This window comes from Limulus polyphemus, unplaced genomic scaffold (genome assembly GCF_000517525.1).
Source record: "Limulus polyphemus unplaced genomic scaffold, Limulus_polyphemus-2.1.2 Scaffold689, whole genome shotgun sequence".
NCBI classification, from domain to species: domain Eukaryota; kingdom Metazoa; phylum Arthropoda; class Merostomata; order Xiphosura; family Limulidae; genus Limulus; species Limulus polyphemus.
In genome coordinates, this window is record NW_013666299.1 from 251,067 (window position 1) to 269,356 (window position 18,290).

General features: G+C 31.3%; 1 protein-coding gene across 2 annotated transcripts in view; it reads left to right on the forward strand.

Moving 5' to 3' along the window:
• Positions 1 to 681: 681 nt before the first annotated feature.
• Positions 682 to 18,290, forward strand: part of LOC106459975 (group XV phospholipase A2-like) — a 20,012-nt gene continuing 2,403 nt past the window's right edge. For both annotated transcript variants that reach the window (XM_022386566.1, XM_022386567.1), the window contains exons 1-7: positions 682 to 1,118; positions 8,415 to 8,571; positions 10,280 to 10,398; positions 13,125 to 13,223; positions 15,542 to 15,769; positions 16,758 to 17,052; positions 18,112 to 18,271. In XM_022386566.1, coding sequence (XP_022242274.1) covers positions 857 to 1,118; positions 8,415 to 8,571; positions 10,280 to 10,398; positions 13,125 to 13,223; positions 15,542 to 15,769; positions 16,758 to 17,052; positions 18,112 to 18,271 — 1,320 coding nt within the window. In that variant the 5' untranslated portion in view covers positions 682 to 856. The remainder of the gene's footprint in view (positions 1,119 to 8,414; positions 8,572 to 10,279; positions 10,399 to 13,124; positions 13,224 to 15,541; positions 15,770 to 16,757; positions 17,053 to 18,111; positions 18,272 to 18,290) is intronic.

Here is an 18,290-nt window from a genome sequence, read left to right on the forward strand (position 1 = left end):
AGCCCTCTGTAGCTTTGCGCGAAATTCAAACAAACAATTTAAGAGAAATGATAAACGGAAGGATAAAACAACAACAAAGGATTATAGATATATTGTACAACAGTTGAGTTTAAGTGTAAAGATTTAGAATAATTTCAGGTCTAAAAAGCTTAGTAAGTCGTTAAGAGTCGGGCGGTCTTTATCTATGGGTAAACTTTCTTTAATTTAGAGTTTAAGAATTAACTTAACTGTTAACATTAAACGCAAAATTATCAACAGTTACACTCCTATGAACCGATGTTTCAGAAACTTGAAAATATAGACATATAGATTCACAATAGTTATATGGCAATTTTGGCATTAGTCTGTTACACCTCCAATAAAATAGCGCCCGACTGACAGCGATTTCTCTCTGGTTTTTTTCACTGCTCCAAGCATAGTTTAAAAAAAACAACAACATATATTTGTCTGTCTATTCTTTCAGATTAGTTCGTTTTTCAAAATAAAGATGCTTTTATTATGTACTAAAACTGCGTTCCATGCTGTTCTGGATAATAGTATGCTGTTCCGTTCAAACTCCTGTTTTTTTTTGTTTATTTCCGCCCTATTTGCACATTTTACAACCAGGTGGCAAAGTATCGAGCGTGTTATTCAAGTGGTTGCACGTGATGAATTTTCAAAGCCAGTTACGTTGAGGGTTTAATTTCTGGAGTTTATATATCTTGTACCGACGTAAGCTGTCTACTCAAATAACAGGATGAATGAACTTAATATTTTTCTGGGTTTTAGTGACTGTTAGTGTTACTGCAGTATTAGATTGTCGCAGTTAAATATTCTTAGCACTTCTGATTTTGTGTTTTATTTATAAAGCCAACCGATGTTTAGATTAAGAAACTTTTTATTTTATTACACTATAATTTTTAGTGCGACTGCTAGGAAGAACTTGCTCGGATCAGTAAGGCTAAGAGTAAGAGTGTCGAAAGTTTCGACAAAGTTATTAATGTTGATTTTTACTTTAAACCTTTTTACTGTTTTCGGAAACTCAAGCTGTATGGAAAAAACACAACCAGAAGATATCGATTATATTGAAAATGGACCAAATGAGCAAATCAGTAACAAAGTGACTCCTATTATATTAGGTATGTTATGGTTAGTACTACTAATAGTAATATTAAATCATACATACACTATGCAGTACTCAGTGAATCGGTAGTAATACTAGTACTATATAATATAGTAGTGTTACTATTAGTAATACTAACATGTTATAACTTATAGTATTTCTCCATTTGTTTCTAACTTCTAAGTGTAAAATTATAAAAAAAACCTATAACCCAAAGTGCTCAAGTTATAGGGTTTTTATCATTTTGTATCAAGACTTATTGAACCTACGTGTTTTTCTGACATAATCATAAGTGTTTCTAAGTCAGTAAGTGTATTTATTACTTAAAATATTTACTTATTTAGCTATTTCCATACATTATAAACATATAATTACTCTATCTTTATCATAAATGGTTTTCATTTTATTCATACCAGTACTAACTTTACTACTGATTAGACCAAAATATAACCAAAAAGAATAAGTGATACTATAAAAAAAAATCAAAGTATAAAGTCTGTAAGCTGAAATTGTATCTGAATATAATTTATGAGTCTTATAAACACCAAACATCAGGTTGTTTACAAAGAATAAGAGAAGAGCTTAAGAACTTCCCGTTTTAGTGCTAGGATGAAGTGTCTTATACTTGAAACTTGAGCCCTGGTATCTCGGTTGGTTGAGTACTGATATTGAAACATTTAAATTAAAGTGAGCTGTATGTCCCAAGTTCAAACAGCTGGCCAAACAGATTTCACAACTCCTGACTAGTAATAGAATGCTTCTTTATAAATAACACACTAGCTGTGTTGAGTGTTTTTTGTTTTGTTTTTTAATAAAAAGCTTTAGTGTAGTTAATTCAACCCTGTGTATTTCAGCTCTTGATTTGTGTTGAATTTGAATTGTGGAAACAAAAACATTAGACCATTGTCAAAGCTGTTTCAAATAATGAAGGCCAGTAATTTCTGTGGTTAGTCTCCAGTGCTTTCCTTTTTTTTTTTTTTAATATCAAGGTACAAACAACATAATTACGCTATTTTTTGTACATTTATCAATCAATCAATCAATCCAGATATCAACACAATCCTTACAGGACAATGTGGTAGTAATAGTTAGATAGTAATAATTATCAGTTTGTGTTTTCTTGTTAAATCTTAAATTGTGTTTTTTTATTAAAATTTAATCTTCAAGTTTATTTATTCTCTTTTTAATGAAGTAAAAAAGTGAAATGACAATGGGCCATTTAGCCTATAAAGATTGCCTTTCATTCAATGGAAACAGCAAAAATTATATACTCCTGTTTGGCAAAAGTTATTTTTTTTTAATAGCATACAGCTCCAAAGTTTGATTTTTTTCTGCATCAACCCCTATACAGTTCTCATCCAAGTTTTCCACGTGCTTCTGAAGAGAGGCCTAAGAAATGAGTAGATAGTAGTACTGTAATAGAATATATGTGCATTTAATTTCACATAATTTTTAATCAAAAAAGCCTTTCAAACATGTAAAATATATTTCTTCTGATAGAAATTACTAGAAAAAGAGAACAACTAGTATTCTACTGAGTTTAACAAATGGTAGATGTTGCTGAGCAAAAATATTGTTATAACTTGCATATTCTTTGTGGTGTAATACATATTTTTCTGTTCAGTGTATATTGAAGTTTGGATAGACTTGTAATAAGAGCATTTTTTTTATATCTAATTACAGTAATTTTGACCTAATGAAAAATTTATTTAGTTTTCTTTAAATGAACAATTTTCACTTAAAATTGCTAACCAAAAAAACTGATGCGAAGAAAAAATATATATCCATTTATTGTTGTAAGTATAAAATTTATAGAATGTAAACAAATGTCATTTAATATTACACTGAAATAACTATTAACATTACCTAAGGTAACTAAATAAAAGAAGAAATCTATTTATACTAAGAGTTAAAATTACTGTTTCCATTATTATTTATGAAATATTTAAATATATAGGTAAAGTATTTATGATTAGTGATGGGTCCATGTTACTAGGTGTGGTATATGTCTCTTGTTGCAGTATAAGTAATTAGTAGTATCGGTTAAGTAATGGGAAATTTAATTTAAGTGTTAATTTATTTACAGTTTAATCTATAAACTGTTAAGTAGTTTAATTTAAATTTAAAAGTACTGGATGGCTATGTTGGTAATTAATAGGGAATTAACACTAGTAAAACTTCAGGGTGATTAGAAGTATTTCTGGGATGAAGTTTATAGGACGTGATAAGTGCCAGGATTGGGTTATGTTTCAGAATCTTCTGCATGATTGTGAATTGCAGGAGTCTCAGGAAAATGCAGTACATTTCTTGCATAGCTTGTATTCGTAAGCATATGTTGGAGAAGATTACTCTATTAGTATTACAGGGGAAAGGTAGCAGATTAAGGCCAAGAGTCGAGGAAGGAAGACATAAAATAGTCTTAAGGTAAAGGATGCTCTGGAAGATGGTGAGAATGAGTGTACTGAGTTTACTAGGATGGCCATTACTAAAAAAGTGAGGGTTATACAGGTAGATGTGATGATTGAAATAGTCATGAATTTCACCATTCTATAACTATTGTAGAATATATCTTTATTCAGTTGTATTCATGTAATGTTTTTATAATGTTTTAATCACATCCATGTTGACCAGGTGTCTCAAGATTGTACTAATCCTTTTACACATCTATGATTGAATGTTGGATAACCAGTTTTCGAGAGTACGTGGAAATGCTTTTAGTTTATCTTGCCAACTCATGAGATTGTTCATTCACTGAATGTTCAGATCCTGAAAAATGTGTATGGCCATGACAGCAGCAGTGACATTAACCCATATGAGAAGTGACAATTATGCATTTAGGATGACCAATCAGGAACATCAGAAAGAGCAACTAGAGGACCCAGACCCAGTTTGGTTGATATTTCTTGTATAGAAAGGTAGCTCATGCCCATCACAAACTTCTAAAGTTTGTTAGGAATACAGGATGTTATACTATACCATGACTATGAACTATCGAGGCAAGGTATCAAACTTGTGATCCAGGTAATTGTCCCCAGAGTTCTAATGCAGGAATTTCATTTTGTTTATACAACATAAGGAGTGGAGGACATCGGGGAGTATAATGATTTATCAAAACTGTGGGTAAGCAGTTCTTCTGGCCCTTATTGATGTAAAGGTGTTGTGTGATGGTGGAGAACTAAAACATGATGATTTTATGATTTTCAAGTATAACCTTAATTTTATCTTCCAGTAGAACTGAACTGAGAAAGTGCATCTGAATTCAAGCTCAGTTTCTTTGTCCATTTGACAGCATTGTATCGTGATCTTTGCTCTCTCACGGCATTGATTGGCTTTAACATTCAGACAAATGGTTGGCCCTAAAGGATCTTACAATTGATAATCTTTTCAATTCAGTTGCTATATGTTACTGCAATATTCTCTTGAGCAGAAAAAACATTATCTAAAATGGAGAACAAAGCAACTAGAACAAGGCACTTTCTGGACCTCATGTTTATACTAAAACTGCATGCAAATCAAGTAAATGAAAAAACTCCTATTTAACTTAAGCAGGTAGAAAACACTATGTGTGCATACTACAGTACTAGGTTATAAGCTAATAGTCTGAGTTATTAAATATTGGATTAAACAGGTAATTATTGTAACTTAAGCAGGTAGAAAACACACTATGTGTGCATACCACGGTACTAGTACTAGGTTATAAGCTAATAGTCTGAGTTATTAAATATTGGATTAAACAGGTAATTATTGTAACTTAAGCAGGTAGAAAACACACTATGTGTGCATACCACGGTACTAGTACTAGGTTATAAGCTAATAGTCTGAGTTATTAAATATTGGATTAAGCAGGTAATTATTGTAACTTAAGCAGGTAGAAAACACACTATGTGGGCATACCACGGTACTAGTACTAGGTTATAAGATAATAGTCTGAGTTATTAAATAATAAATTAAACAAGTAATTATTGTAAGTGTATGTTAAATAAGGAATAAGTAGAATTTATTTAATTATCTTAAGAGTTGGGATTATTGCTTCTAATTAACACTTTAACATAAAACAGATCTATAATTTTTTTCTTTTCTGAAAGTGTGTGTGTGTGTGTGTGTGTATGTGTGTGTGTGTGTGTGTGACAAAGACAGCCAGGAAGAACCAAACCCACTCTGTTTCACAGGAAGTCATGAGTTCCACTTGTAAACTTCTGTAAAATAATGGCCTCCAATACTGTTGAAGGCAATTTATTCTGAAGTAAATCGTCCTTTTAGAAAAATAAACTGATAACTGTCTTAACTAGAACCTAGCCCATGTTTTCTAAATCTGAAATTTATGTTTCATTTTCTTTCTTTTTTAAACTTGGAATATAACACAAAGAAATGAGTCATTGATCCTATCAATATCTTGAATAATATTGAAAAGTTCAATAAGATCACCTTTAACCCTCGTTTTCTCAAGAAGCTTTTCTCTGGAATCATCACAGTAGCCTTCTACTCTGAACCCCTTTTCAGTAAGTCAGTAATCTTTTTTAGGCGATTCTTATTCCTCTATTTCAGAGCTAAAAAAAAATGTCCATTAACTTGCACAGCTCCCTCTCTTTAAGGACCCAATCTTTATTCTTACATTTTGCTGGTACCAAGGTGCATTCTTTTTTTTATAATGCATGCAGAGGGCAAATAATGTTGGAAGTTTTAAATCAGAAGGACTGTTTAATAAGGAAAGAACTCAAGAACTTTAGGAATAGAAATATATGTGTACCACTTTTGGGAGTGCTCCCTTGAGCTTAGTGCTGGTGTGGTATATTTAGATAAAAGTGATTATTCCTGGAGCAATGGGATAGGTCTGCTGAATAACAGGAGATTCAACAGGATAGTTAAATACAGAGTAATACTGAATGTCTCTGAATAACTTAGTATATAAGAATGAAATAGATTGGACACAATATAAAATGCAAAAACACAATCTTTATTATAATGGAAAACACAAATGCAGTGTATGTACTTGTATAGACAATGGAATGTTGGTTTTACTGGATTGGATCTATTCTCTTTCCAAACTGACTTCTTGAAGATGATGTATTAGACTATTTTTAAATCTAATGTTCCTTACTTAGATTTACCTAGAATGACTAGCTCTGTCCATGTGACTGGTCATTCTCATTTAAACATAAGGAAGGTTGTAACCTCAAGATATTATCTGACTTACCATTGGAAGATACTACAGTTCACATAATATGAACAATGTGCATCATTACAGCCATAACCATCATTGGCTGAACAGGTGGAATCTACAGAGAATGAACAAAGAACAAAGGCAGCTAGAACAAAATCAACTTAACAACTTGTTTACCATGTGTTATGTGAAAACTGCACATGAAGGGAATGACTGGTTAATTCCAAAAAGTTCTCTATTAGAATAAGAAGGTATGAAACTCATGATATGTGTATTTACCAAACAGGATTGAATTACTTGGCAGGATTAAAGGCTTACATGAAAGATTATCAAGGATATTATTAGAATTGTAGGTGGAGTGTTTGGTCCTATGGGACAGTCTTCTGGAAAAGGTGAAGTACATGCTACAGATTGACTATAATGAGGCTGGCTAGATAACAGGGTGATCTAAAGCATTTCATTAAAGGTAGTTTAAATAAAATTTACATAGTAGTAAGGGAGTTTGTGAAATTGGTAATAAACAAATTTTGGTGTGTTAGTACCTGAGGAGTGTAGAATTGTTGATTTTTCTTCTATTTTCAAAGTGGATGATGTGACTTACCTTGGAAATTTATAGACCAGTTAGTCTTACAGCATACTTTTGTTATTGAAAAAATTCTAGATATTTTGAAAAATAAACATCTTTGCAAAATAATTTAGTGAAGTATGATAATTGTACAAATAAACAAAATATAAAAGTAAATCCTGAATACAATTTAACTGTTTATGTAACTAAAATGTTTCTAGGTAAGAAGCAACCATAAAGGCTATCGAGGACAAAGCAGCAAACAATACTATTGGCAGCTACATGTACTTGATAATGAATAATGTGTGACAATTTTAAAATATCCATTGGGAGATTGTAGTTTAAAATAAGCTCTTCCTATTGGTTATAAACATGTACATCAAATAAGTACATGTGGCTTGTAAATCACAAGACTAAGTATAAAAGGTGGACATCACTTCTGTCAGGGGGTGGGAAAATATTTTTTGTTTTCAGTGAATGGGACCAAAGAACTTTGAAACAAGAAATGTAAATAGTGCAATAAACATAGATTGTATCTAGACATACATGTACAGTGTAGGTGTAGTGTTAGTCAAGTTACAGAAACCAAAAGTTAAGATTTGTGCATACTTGTAGGTCATGTGATAACAAAACTGAAGTTAAAGTATTTTTTAAATGTTACTTTTGGTATAAAGGAATTAAAACTTAGATAACATAAAACTTTGAATAATAACATATATTATAATGTTAATTTCATTGACATACAATGATAGTAAAGTTATCTAATTAAATTTTATATGCAATTCGGTAGCAAACATAGACAGGAGTTTAAAAGGGGACCCGTAACAAAAAGATTAATTCTAAAGATGTAACAGTTAACTGACTCCAGGGAGCCATGCCTCCCATATCACAAGATATTATGCTAACAAATGACATGCATCAGCATGGGCTAATAACGGGCATTACTGGCTACAATACTTTGTGGATGCCTCAAGGAACAGTGAGTAATATGGGATTGGAATTGTATAAGATGTTGACTTGTTCTTAGATATAATGTTTTTTGGTTAAATACATGTATAAGCTTGTGGAATAATTTTGTTTTTTGATAAAGTTGCAAGTAGTTTGAATTATTTTCTAATGATGTTGGATAAGTATGTAGATATGGTAGGGTGTAATTTGGAGTAATTTTTGTGTGTAAATATTATGTTTTCTACAGTATCGTTGATTAACACCATTATTAAGATGAAATACACTTTTATATGATTACTTTTAATTTGTTCTTGTAATTCTTGAGCAGCCACTCCAATATTCTAAAAACACTTAGAGGTCCATTATCATCTGATTTTCTTAAAATAAACACTTAAATTTCATGTTAATCACTTAATTAATTTATGTAGAAGAAATGTTCCACATTTGTTTTGAGAAAAAGACCCACTCACTCTGTAGTATTAGCTACATTCTTGTATCCTCATAAATTTTGAAAAAGATGTGCGAGATGAAAGGATTTTTCATATGAAATTTAAAAACAAAATTTGGATTTAAAGTTTTATGTATTGTATTTTCAAAACTTCTCTTATTAAAATCTTTTTTTTTTTTTGATGATCAAGTTCCAGGAGATGGAGGCAGTCAGGTACAAGCAAAGTTGAATAAACCAGAAACTGTTCTCTATTACTGCGACAAAAAAACAACTGAATACTTTACCCTTTGGCTTAATTTGGAGCTGTTAATACCGTATCTTTTAAACTGTTGGGTGGACAACATGAGGTATGTACTATATATATGGTAGAATGTTTATTGATAACAACTATGGCCCAGCATCATGGTTGGTATATATGTGCATCTTTAGTTTAAACATAATTAATACATATGTAAATGTGTATGGAAATTTTTTGCTACTTATGATTTGAGTGCGTTAGTGTTTTGGTTTCTTTATATTTCTGGCCTAGACATTTATGTGGAAACAATGCATCAATAGGAAATGGATGTGGTATTATGCCCAGGGGTGAAATTCTAGAAACAATAGTTGTGGTACTCAGCTGGGTGAAGTGGATCTGTTTTTGAAAAAAGAAAAAAAATCTACGTGTAAACATAAAAAATGACAAAGCAGCTCAAATAAATTCCTGGTACTAGTACCACCTTAAAAATAAGTTCTGGTACTAGTACCACATTAAAAATAAGTTCTGGTACTAGTACCACCTTAAAAATAAGTTCCTGGTACTAGTACCACCTTAAAAATAAATTCCTGGTACTAGTACCACCTTAAAAATAAATTCCTGGAAATTATGGCAGAATTTCACCCCTGATTATGCCACAGTATGGTTCATTACTAGCTTTCAGTAAAAAAAAAAATTATAATAAGATTTCAGTTATAACATTCTACCTGTTGCACTCTGTTGTGATTGGGTCTTTCATTTAATACTACAGATCTTCATCTACCAGCTTAGGCATTAAACGGTAAGATTTAATGCCTCATAAATTATTTGTGAAATCTACCTACTCTTACCCAGCTGGCCTTAAGGGGTTTTCAGACATTTTGTTACAAACATGTAATAATAAATACAAAAATTATGGTAATTAGTTTTTTTTTATCCATAATTTTCTTACTTCTTCAGCACAGAAACCTAATTCCAGATAAAAATTAAATTGACAAAAATGTGAATACATAATCAGTTCATGAGATCAAAACTATAAGTCATAGAAGAATACACGTGTGTCGTTTTGTTACCAATTACAAACCAAGTTTTCTTAACCCTTTCACTGTGCTGTGAAAATCAACTGAAGTAGATTGAACCTTTATTACTGTTAAGTCCGGAAAGTTGACTTTTCTCCATGGCAGCCAAAAATCTTTCGTTACCATAACAATCGAGAGAAGTCCCTTGGTCTTGAAATGGCTGCCATTTTACTGTCATATAGTGGAGAACCATTTGCACATTTTCTGGTTGAAGATATAAATTTCTGTTATTTAATATTGTTTTCAAGAAATTTTAATGCCACATGTGGAAAGTCTATGGTCATTTCAAGTTGGAAACGTAATAAAAGAGGTCAAATTTTGGGTAATGCCCCTGAAATCTAATTATGTAGTGGAAGGGTTAAATGTGACTGATCTGTAAAAAGGAAAACACAGAAGAAAAAAAACTCGAACATATTTTTATATCATTTCTCTGTGGTGGCCACAGCAGATAGACCCAACGTGGCTTCGCTCTAAAACAAACAAGCAAACATATTTTCAGAACTTTATAAGAATAACATGAAATGATAACTATTATTTTTAATAAACTTTTATTTTTCTTGTAAAAAGTTTTGAAAATTCAGGTGTTTGAACAAGAGGCAGCATGTATTTGTATAGTAACCAAGCTGAGTTATATTTACTGTGTTTAATTTCCTTTATTTGCTGTAATATTAAGTCTTGATTTCATAAATGCATTAATTAAGTTTTAAATAATTGCTTGTGGTTGTGATACTACTTCTGCAGATTGGTCTATAACAACCACACTAGAACAACAACAAATTCACCAGGTGTGGATATCATCATACCAGGATTTGGAAACACAGTTAGTGTGGAATGGTTACATCCAAGTCATGTGTCTCCAAGTACGTATAATATTTTAACAATTATTTTTTCCAGTAGTAAATTTAATCCAATAATTAATTTTCCAACCTAAGCCTAAGGCCATATGCAGAACAAAATAAAAAATTCCTTAATTGTTATCTGTATAAATGTTTAAAATATTCTTCAAGTGATGGAGAATACATGAAACAAACTAGATTTGATGCATTTTGTAAGCAAGTTTTATTCTATTCTTTTTTTTAATGTTAGTTTCATTGTTTAAAATGTTTGATATATTTAGTTACATTTATGTTTTATATCGTGTATTATCCACTTTTATTTCTTAATTTCTTAAAATGGCTGAACTTGATGAGATGTTATTGAGATGGCAGCTGAATATATTGTTGTAATGGTTTCTATTGTTGGTGGGTTCTGTTTATTTGTGGATGGCATTGGTGCTTTGTACCAACCTAGTTACAATGAAGCTATACATAGCAATGTGTACTATAATTCAAAATTTACTATGTGTACTTTCATAGCATTTGGTAGGCTTTTTAGTAAACATCAGAAGTATGTTGTACACAAAAAATCTGAATTTTTAATAAAGAATTCTTATTAAAGATTTATCTGTGAATTTACTGAGTCAGTAAACACTCTGTCTAGTCTGAGTATAAGGTGACTTTCATGTTAAGAATAAAAATACTTTTTTTTTCATCTTACAGTTTTCATATTTTATTTGCATAATATCTAAGACCTCCAAAATGAATATCAAAAATAATTTTTCAGTAAAACTATATCTGCTATTTTCTTCACCTCTAACACTAGTTGTAGCAAAATTGGCATTATGATGAAGAAAAAATCTGTCTTTCAAAAGCGCTCATTTTATAGGGTTTGATATTTTTGTTTTATCGAGGTGTGATAGTTTGTTCTTGGACATACAGTGTTGGGTATAATACTTAAGATATTGATTTTTATTTCAGTTTTTTCTAATTTTATTATGTTTATTGCGATTATTTTACAATGTGATACATTTTAGTTGTATTATAATATCTATTCTGCATCGTGTACTTAGTAGGTCTCCTCTGGTGGCCTAAGATATTGTTAACAGTGAGGGTACTTAACTGGTGAAATAATGCATTCTAATCTACAACTAAGATAGTTTGAACATATATTTAATTAGCTATGATCAGTACTGGGTATGTTTTCAATTCTCATCCTTATAGGTAGCTTTCTGTGATCAGAATTTAATTATAAATACTGAATCTGTACTTATGTAGGATTTGAAAAAATGTATTGCACTAATATTACTCATTTATTCTACTGTATTGTTCAGGAACCTAGCTGTGTAAAATATTAAGATTGAATATGAAGCCAAATCTACCATTTGATTCACCATTCACCACTTGTCACTGAGTTATACTGGTACAGTTATTAGTCACATATCCTTCAAATCCTATATAGATACAGGTTGACTATAGTAAGGAAAAGATAATTAAAAAACCATGCATATAATGAGCATAATAGTTAAAAATTAAATCAGGACCGATTTATCTGTTAGCAATTTTCTTAGGTTTAAATACTAGTTTAGTTTTATACAATATTTAACACAGCCACATCCAAAAGGCACAATAGTATAGGCTTTTGAAAGTAACATAAATGTTATATAAATTTTACCGTTTGATTTTGTACAAAGCCACACATTGGGCTATCTGTGGTCTGTCTGCCTCAGGAAATTAAACCCCAGATTTTAAAGTTTAAGTCTGTAAACTTACCATTGATCCAATAATGGACACATTTTATGAACCTCGTTAATCTTTATAGAAAATGTAATTGGAGACTGTATGGATATAGACCGATGATTGACACAAACGTAAACCTATAAATAGCCCGATGATTGATACAAAAGTAAACCTGTAAATAGCCCGATGATTGATACAAAAGTAAACCTGTAAATAGCCCGATGATTGATACAAAAGTAAACCTGTAAATAGCCCGATGATTGATACAAACGTAAACCTGTAAATAGCCCGATGATTGATACAAACGTAAACCTGTAAATAGCCCGATGATTGATACAAACGTAAACCTGTAAATAGCCCGATGACTGATACAAACGTAAACCTGTAAATAGCCTGATGACTGATACAAACGTAAACCTGTAAATAGCCTGATGACTGATACAAACGTAAACCTGTAAATAGCCTGATGACTGATACAAACATAAACCTGTAAATTGTATCGTATGAATAGTAAATCTTAACTGTATCGACAAAGATAATTTAATTGTGCTACAAATTTATTGTTTACTTGACTCATTTTTGAATATATTAAATTATTATAAAATACAATAAATTTTCAACTGCCTTTAGAAAAGGGGGGAGGAGATATATAGCATAAGAAATGTTCTTTTCACCAAGGAGAACAATGTTGAATTAACAATTATGATGTTTTATGTAAAATTTCTGTATTATTCTCCAGATTTACAGTAGGTAACACTACTTGGAAAAAAACTGTAATTCATTTGAAGTTGAAATGTTCTCTTTTCTTTCTTTGTAAAAATAATGTTTAGTTTTTAAAGGAAATATTCATCTATTTACTAAATGTTCAGATACACATTGAATGTGTGTAACATTTCTGCAGCCCTGATTTACAGTACTGCATATATTATTTTTCATAATAAATTTATTTTTATGTTGTTTTCACTATTTCTTTGAAATATTTATTGGAAAGTTTTCTATTTATAAACTTATTTTATTATTGTTGTTTTTAGGTGCTTATTTCACAAACATAGTTGAGTATGTGTTACCTTTGGGGTATAGCCGGGGGGTGAACATCCAAGGAGCTCCATATGACTTTCGCAAAGCACCTAGTAAGTACTAAAAGCTTCTTAGAAAGTAAAGCCCTCTTTAAGATCTGTATTTTAAGCATGAGCTCAGATATTCTTTGCCTTTTCACTTAGTGACAATACAAAATTTATTAAATTTCTTTTTTTTTTATTAAGTCTTAGAAATTGCCTTAGGGACATGCAGTTGTAAATAAAAAAAAAAAAAGCATTTCCCAAAGTTGTCATATTAGAAATTATGAAATAATGCATGTTGAAATTGAAAATAGTACTTTTTTTTTAAATACACTGGAGTTAATTTATAGAACTGTATATGAATCTGTCTTTTTGACCAGAAAATTGAAATTGTTTTATGTACTTGTTACCAAAATTTATTGATAAATTTAAAGATATCCTACACAAGTTTGAGTAGAAAGCTTCTAAAGTTTGTTTTGGCCATTTTTAATTGGAAAATGCAGCTGAATATAGATTGAAAACTGTAATATATTATTTATTTTTTCAAAGAAAATGTTTCAAATTTAAGTTGCCTTAATTGCTTTAACAGTCTTAATAGGTCAGAAAATTTCATTTGGAAATATGCTGTCAAGCTTGAAACACTTGTTAGTTTATTCAGATTTAAAGGAGGTTATTAAGCAATTCTGAAAAAATCTTATACAGAGAGTTGTGTAAAATTTTATTAAAATGATTTTGAGTATGAAAATCAAGTGATGTGACAACCACAGTCAGTGTATAAAGTCACAATGGAACGGTTTGTATCAGAACTACATTTTGACATTGTTTGGTGTTTTGTAGGTAGTGTGATGCCACCGAAAGTTGATCGCTTTAGGGAAGGGTATATAACAGTCATTTCCGACTCAAAATATGTATACGCTTAGGTCATAAAGATGTGTTCATATCAGGATTTAGAATTTCTAAGACGAGGATATCCCTCTTACTTAATGGCATTTGAAAACAAAGGAATATGGAAAACTTGGGGCATCAGAAACATCCAAAAAGAGTCCTGCAACAAGCTGTACCCAAACCATGGTAAGCAAAATGTGGCATCTTGTAACTGGTGGGAATCCACAAACACAAAAGTCAGTAGCAAAAGCCGTCTTTGTGCCACAGCAACAGTGTGCAACATAACCAAGAAGGATTTCTGTCTGGAAAAGCAGCACAAGTCTCACGTACACAACATAGCAGCTAAGTCATTGTACGCCTCAAGCAGCTGGAGAATGAAATGCTATTATGAAGACAAACTGGTCAAGTCACCAGACATCTTTGCGATCGAACTGTTGAAAAGGGGGCTAAGAGACCATCATCCCTGTACACTAGATAGCTTATGGAGAAACAGCATGGGAAAGGGGGTGTGCTTTAGACAGCCTTACAATGGAGCCTTTTACAAAGGAAACCATGACGCAGGGCTGTTATCATGATGCATAGTCATCAGATAGAACATGACTGGACACGGATTGTAACAATGTGGTGAGACTCCAAAATACTTTAATTTTACTCAAACACTATAAAATGTGGAAACATGTTAGTTTATAGACTAAGAACTGTAACCTGAGCTATTTCTTAGGGGTGATTTGTTCAAGTTATTCATTACTAGGAAAGGCAAATTGTATTCCCAACCAAAGAAAACTTGTATGAATTTACAGTAAATTGTTTTTTAAGTTCAGTTCTATCTTAGCTTGCTTTGTTCTTAACCATTAAATATTTAAATGTTAAAGAAAATTGAAAACACACGGTGTATGTTTCTAATGTGAAATCAGGAGATAATCCTATTCACACCTAGTAGGTGGAATATCTCAACCTTTGTAATATGAAGATCTGAGTTATAAAAAAACACACAAGATCAGTGATACATACTTGTAGACTTAAATTACAAAAGTATTTTTATGTTTACCTGGGTACTGGTGGCCATTTGATAGAGCTCTGGATTTTGGAGCTCATGAGCCAGGTTCAAATCTAGGTTGATGATATAGATAGAATACTTTGCTTTAGGTCCTTGCCATCTTTGTACTTTATCTAAATAAAGTTTGAGGATTTCCCAATAAATTTAGCTCTTAGGTTTTTTTAATTTGCAGTTGTGTAAGCTATAATATGAAAATATATTCTCTCATTTTTCCCAAGTTATCGAGAAAGTCCGATTGATAGTTGAAGTATGTGTTATTCTGTGCATGGCCTTCGAAAGCTTACATTTTACTGACAGAAATTATGGATTGATAATTATTTTGATCAGTCATAATACTATTAAATGTTTTGCAGACGTGAACTTTTTTCGGTAATTAAGTCTACTGATTAGTATTTCGTGGGTTGATAGTGTTTACAGGGTTGTTCTTTTTTCATTTGTTTTATTATAGATGAATTGCAGGACTATTTGAAGAATGTTACCAATATGTTAGAAAACACGTATTACAAAACTGGAAATAAGAAGGTTCTACTGATCTGTCACAGCTTGGGGTGTCCTGTAATGCTGTATATGCTTAACAAACAGTCACAGACTTGGAAGGATAAGCATGTTAAAGGACTTGTTTCTCTTGGAGCACCTTGGGGAGGAGTTGTTAAAGCTTTAAAGGCTTTTGCTTCGGGTAGAGTATCGCTTATAATTATCATCTGTTGTATTCTGCAAACAACTGTAATTTGTTTTTACACTTAAAATGAATTAATTGAATGTAAGGTGTATTTTTATCAAGTCTCATATGTGTATATATATATTTTTTACTTAGATTACATTGGAATTTAATGTTGTTCCCTTCCCCCCTTAATTCTTTAAGATGTAGTCTTTTTCGTGCAAGAACATTTTGAAATATTTGAATCTCATGAATAACTATAATAACTATGATATTTTCTATGCACATGATCTAAAGCTGAAATCATATGTAATGTTAAGATATAAAAGGTGTTGCAAAAAAATAATAAAAGTTGTTCATGTATACAGGTTTTATTTAAAATTTTGTACACGATGGTTCCTAGTGTTACATCACTTGTATTTCAGTTGATGTTTTCATAAAATGGGTATTTTGGATTGTGAAACGATTTCCCACATAAATTTAGTCGGGAAATGAAATTATGATAAATTGGACAGTTCAGATACTTGGTTACTGCATTTGTTATTATACATCTGAACTTTTGTCTTATACCATTAACTGCTACTCTTGTTTAATACATGTAAATGGCAAAATCCATCAAGTTTATACATTACATCACACTATAAGAATGTGTAATTCACTTAATTTAACTAATTATTATTAAAAAAGTGAACATTAAATTTAAGTAGAAAGTAAGCCACTTTACCAGTAATGAAAAACAATGACTACGTGAAGCCTGTGTTAGAAAGTTTTAGATACAGATACATTATTTTGTAAGGCTCAACGATGGGACATCAGTAAGCTGAAACCACATGTAATGTTAAGGTATGAAAAATAACAGAAGTTGTGCATGTAAGTAGGTTTTATTTAATTTCTGTAATATGTAGTTGTAGTATTGGTTCTTTTTCCCCATTCAAGAAAAGTAAGTTTGAACCCCACGTTTTGCTTGTCTGTATAAAATTATACAATCTTTTCTATTTTTTACCAGGAGAAAACTTGGGAATTTTTCTCGTCAAACCTCTTACTGTGAGACAAGAGCAGAGAAGCTGTCCCAGTTTGGCTTTTCTCACTCCTTCTGATAGATTTTGGTCCAAAAGTGAAGTTCTTGTGTACACAGCAAAAAAAAATTACACAGTTGGAGACTACTATGAGTTTTTTCAGGACATTAATTTTCCAACTGGTTGGGAAATGTGGAAAGATACTCATAATTTGACCTATGATTTGGAGCCACCTGGTGTTGAAGTTCACTGTTTACATGGGTCTAATGTCGACACTATGGAAAGGTGTTGTATAGTTTAACTCTTTTTAATTACGGATGAAATATAAAGTTTTACTGAAAAAACTTTTGATATTTGGCAGGTTCTAGAGGTTATGCCATGAAATCTTAAAACTGTAAGATGAAAAAGTATTTTTAATCTTAACTTGAAAATCATTTTGCACTCTGATTAGGGAGAGCTTGAGTCAGACTCTGACTTCATAAATTCACAGAGAAATCTCTTGTAAATATTTATGTTTTATTAAAAATTTGATATTTTGTGAATTAATACTTCTAAATCTTACTAAAAGCTTGTCAAGTTTTTGAGCTTTACTTACTGTGTTAAATGTTATAGTATGTACAGTTTCATGGTTACTAGGGGTTACGAGGTTGGTTTAAACAACAAGTCGGTATAGTGTGTTAATAGACACAAGTAAGGTAAACATGTAAAGTATTATACCATGTACATAAATACAATGTGTGAGAATTTCGTCTAAAGGCAAGTTACTGAAGTACAGAACAAATGAAGAAATAGTTTTTAAAATGTGACATAGTATTTTTAAAACAATTCTGGTGTCACGTGTACTTTAACAGTTTCTACTTTTAGTGTCACGTATTTTAACAGGTCGTACTTCTGGTGTCACGTGTATTTTAACAGTTTCTACTTTTGGTGTCACATATTTTAACAGTTCGTACTTCTGGTGTTGCATGTATTTTAACAGTTCATAATTCTGGTGTTGCATGTATTTTAACAGTTCATAATTCTGGTGTCGCGTGTATTTTAACAGTTTCTACTTCTGGTGACGCGTGTATTTTAACAGTTTCTACTTCTGGTGTCGCGTGTATTTTAACAGTTTCTACTTCTGGTGTCGCGTGTATTTTAACAGTTTCTACTTCTGGTGTCGCGTGTATTTTAACAGTTTCTACTTCTGGTGTCGCGTGTATTTTAACAGTTTCTACTTCTGGTGTCGCGTGTATTTTAACAGTTTCTACTTCTGGTGTCGCGTGTATTTTAACAGTTCATACTTCTGGTGTCGAGTGTATTTTAACAGTTCGTTCTTCTGGTATTCTGTTTATTTCTTAATAGTTTCAGCTATGCTAAGGATGACTTTCCAGATGGACAACCAACTATTAATTATGGAAATGGTGATGGAACTGTAAACCTTAGAAGTCTTTTTGGATGTCTGAGATGGAAAAGGAAGCAGAAACACAAGGTGTACCATAAAGTTTTCATGAATATGGACCACATGGATATTCTTCATGATC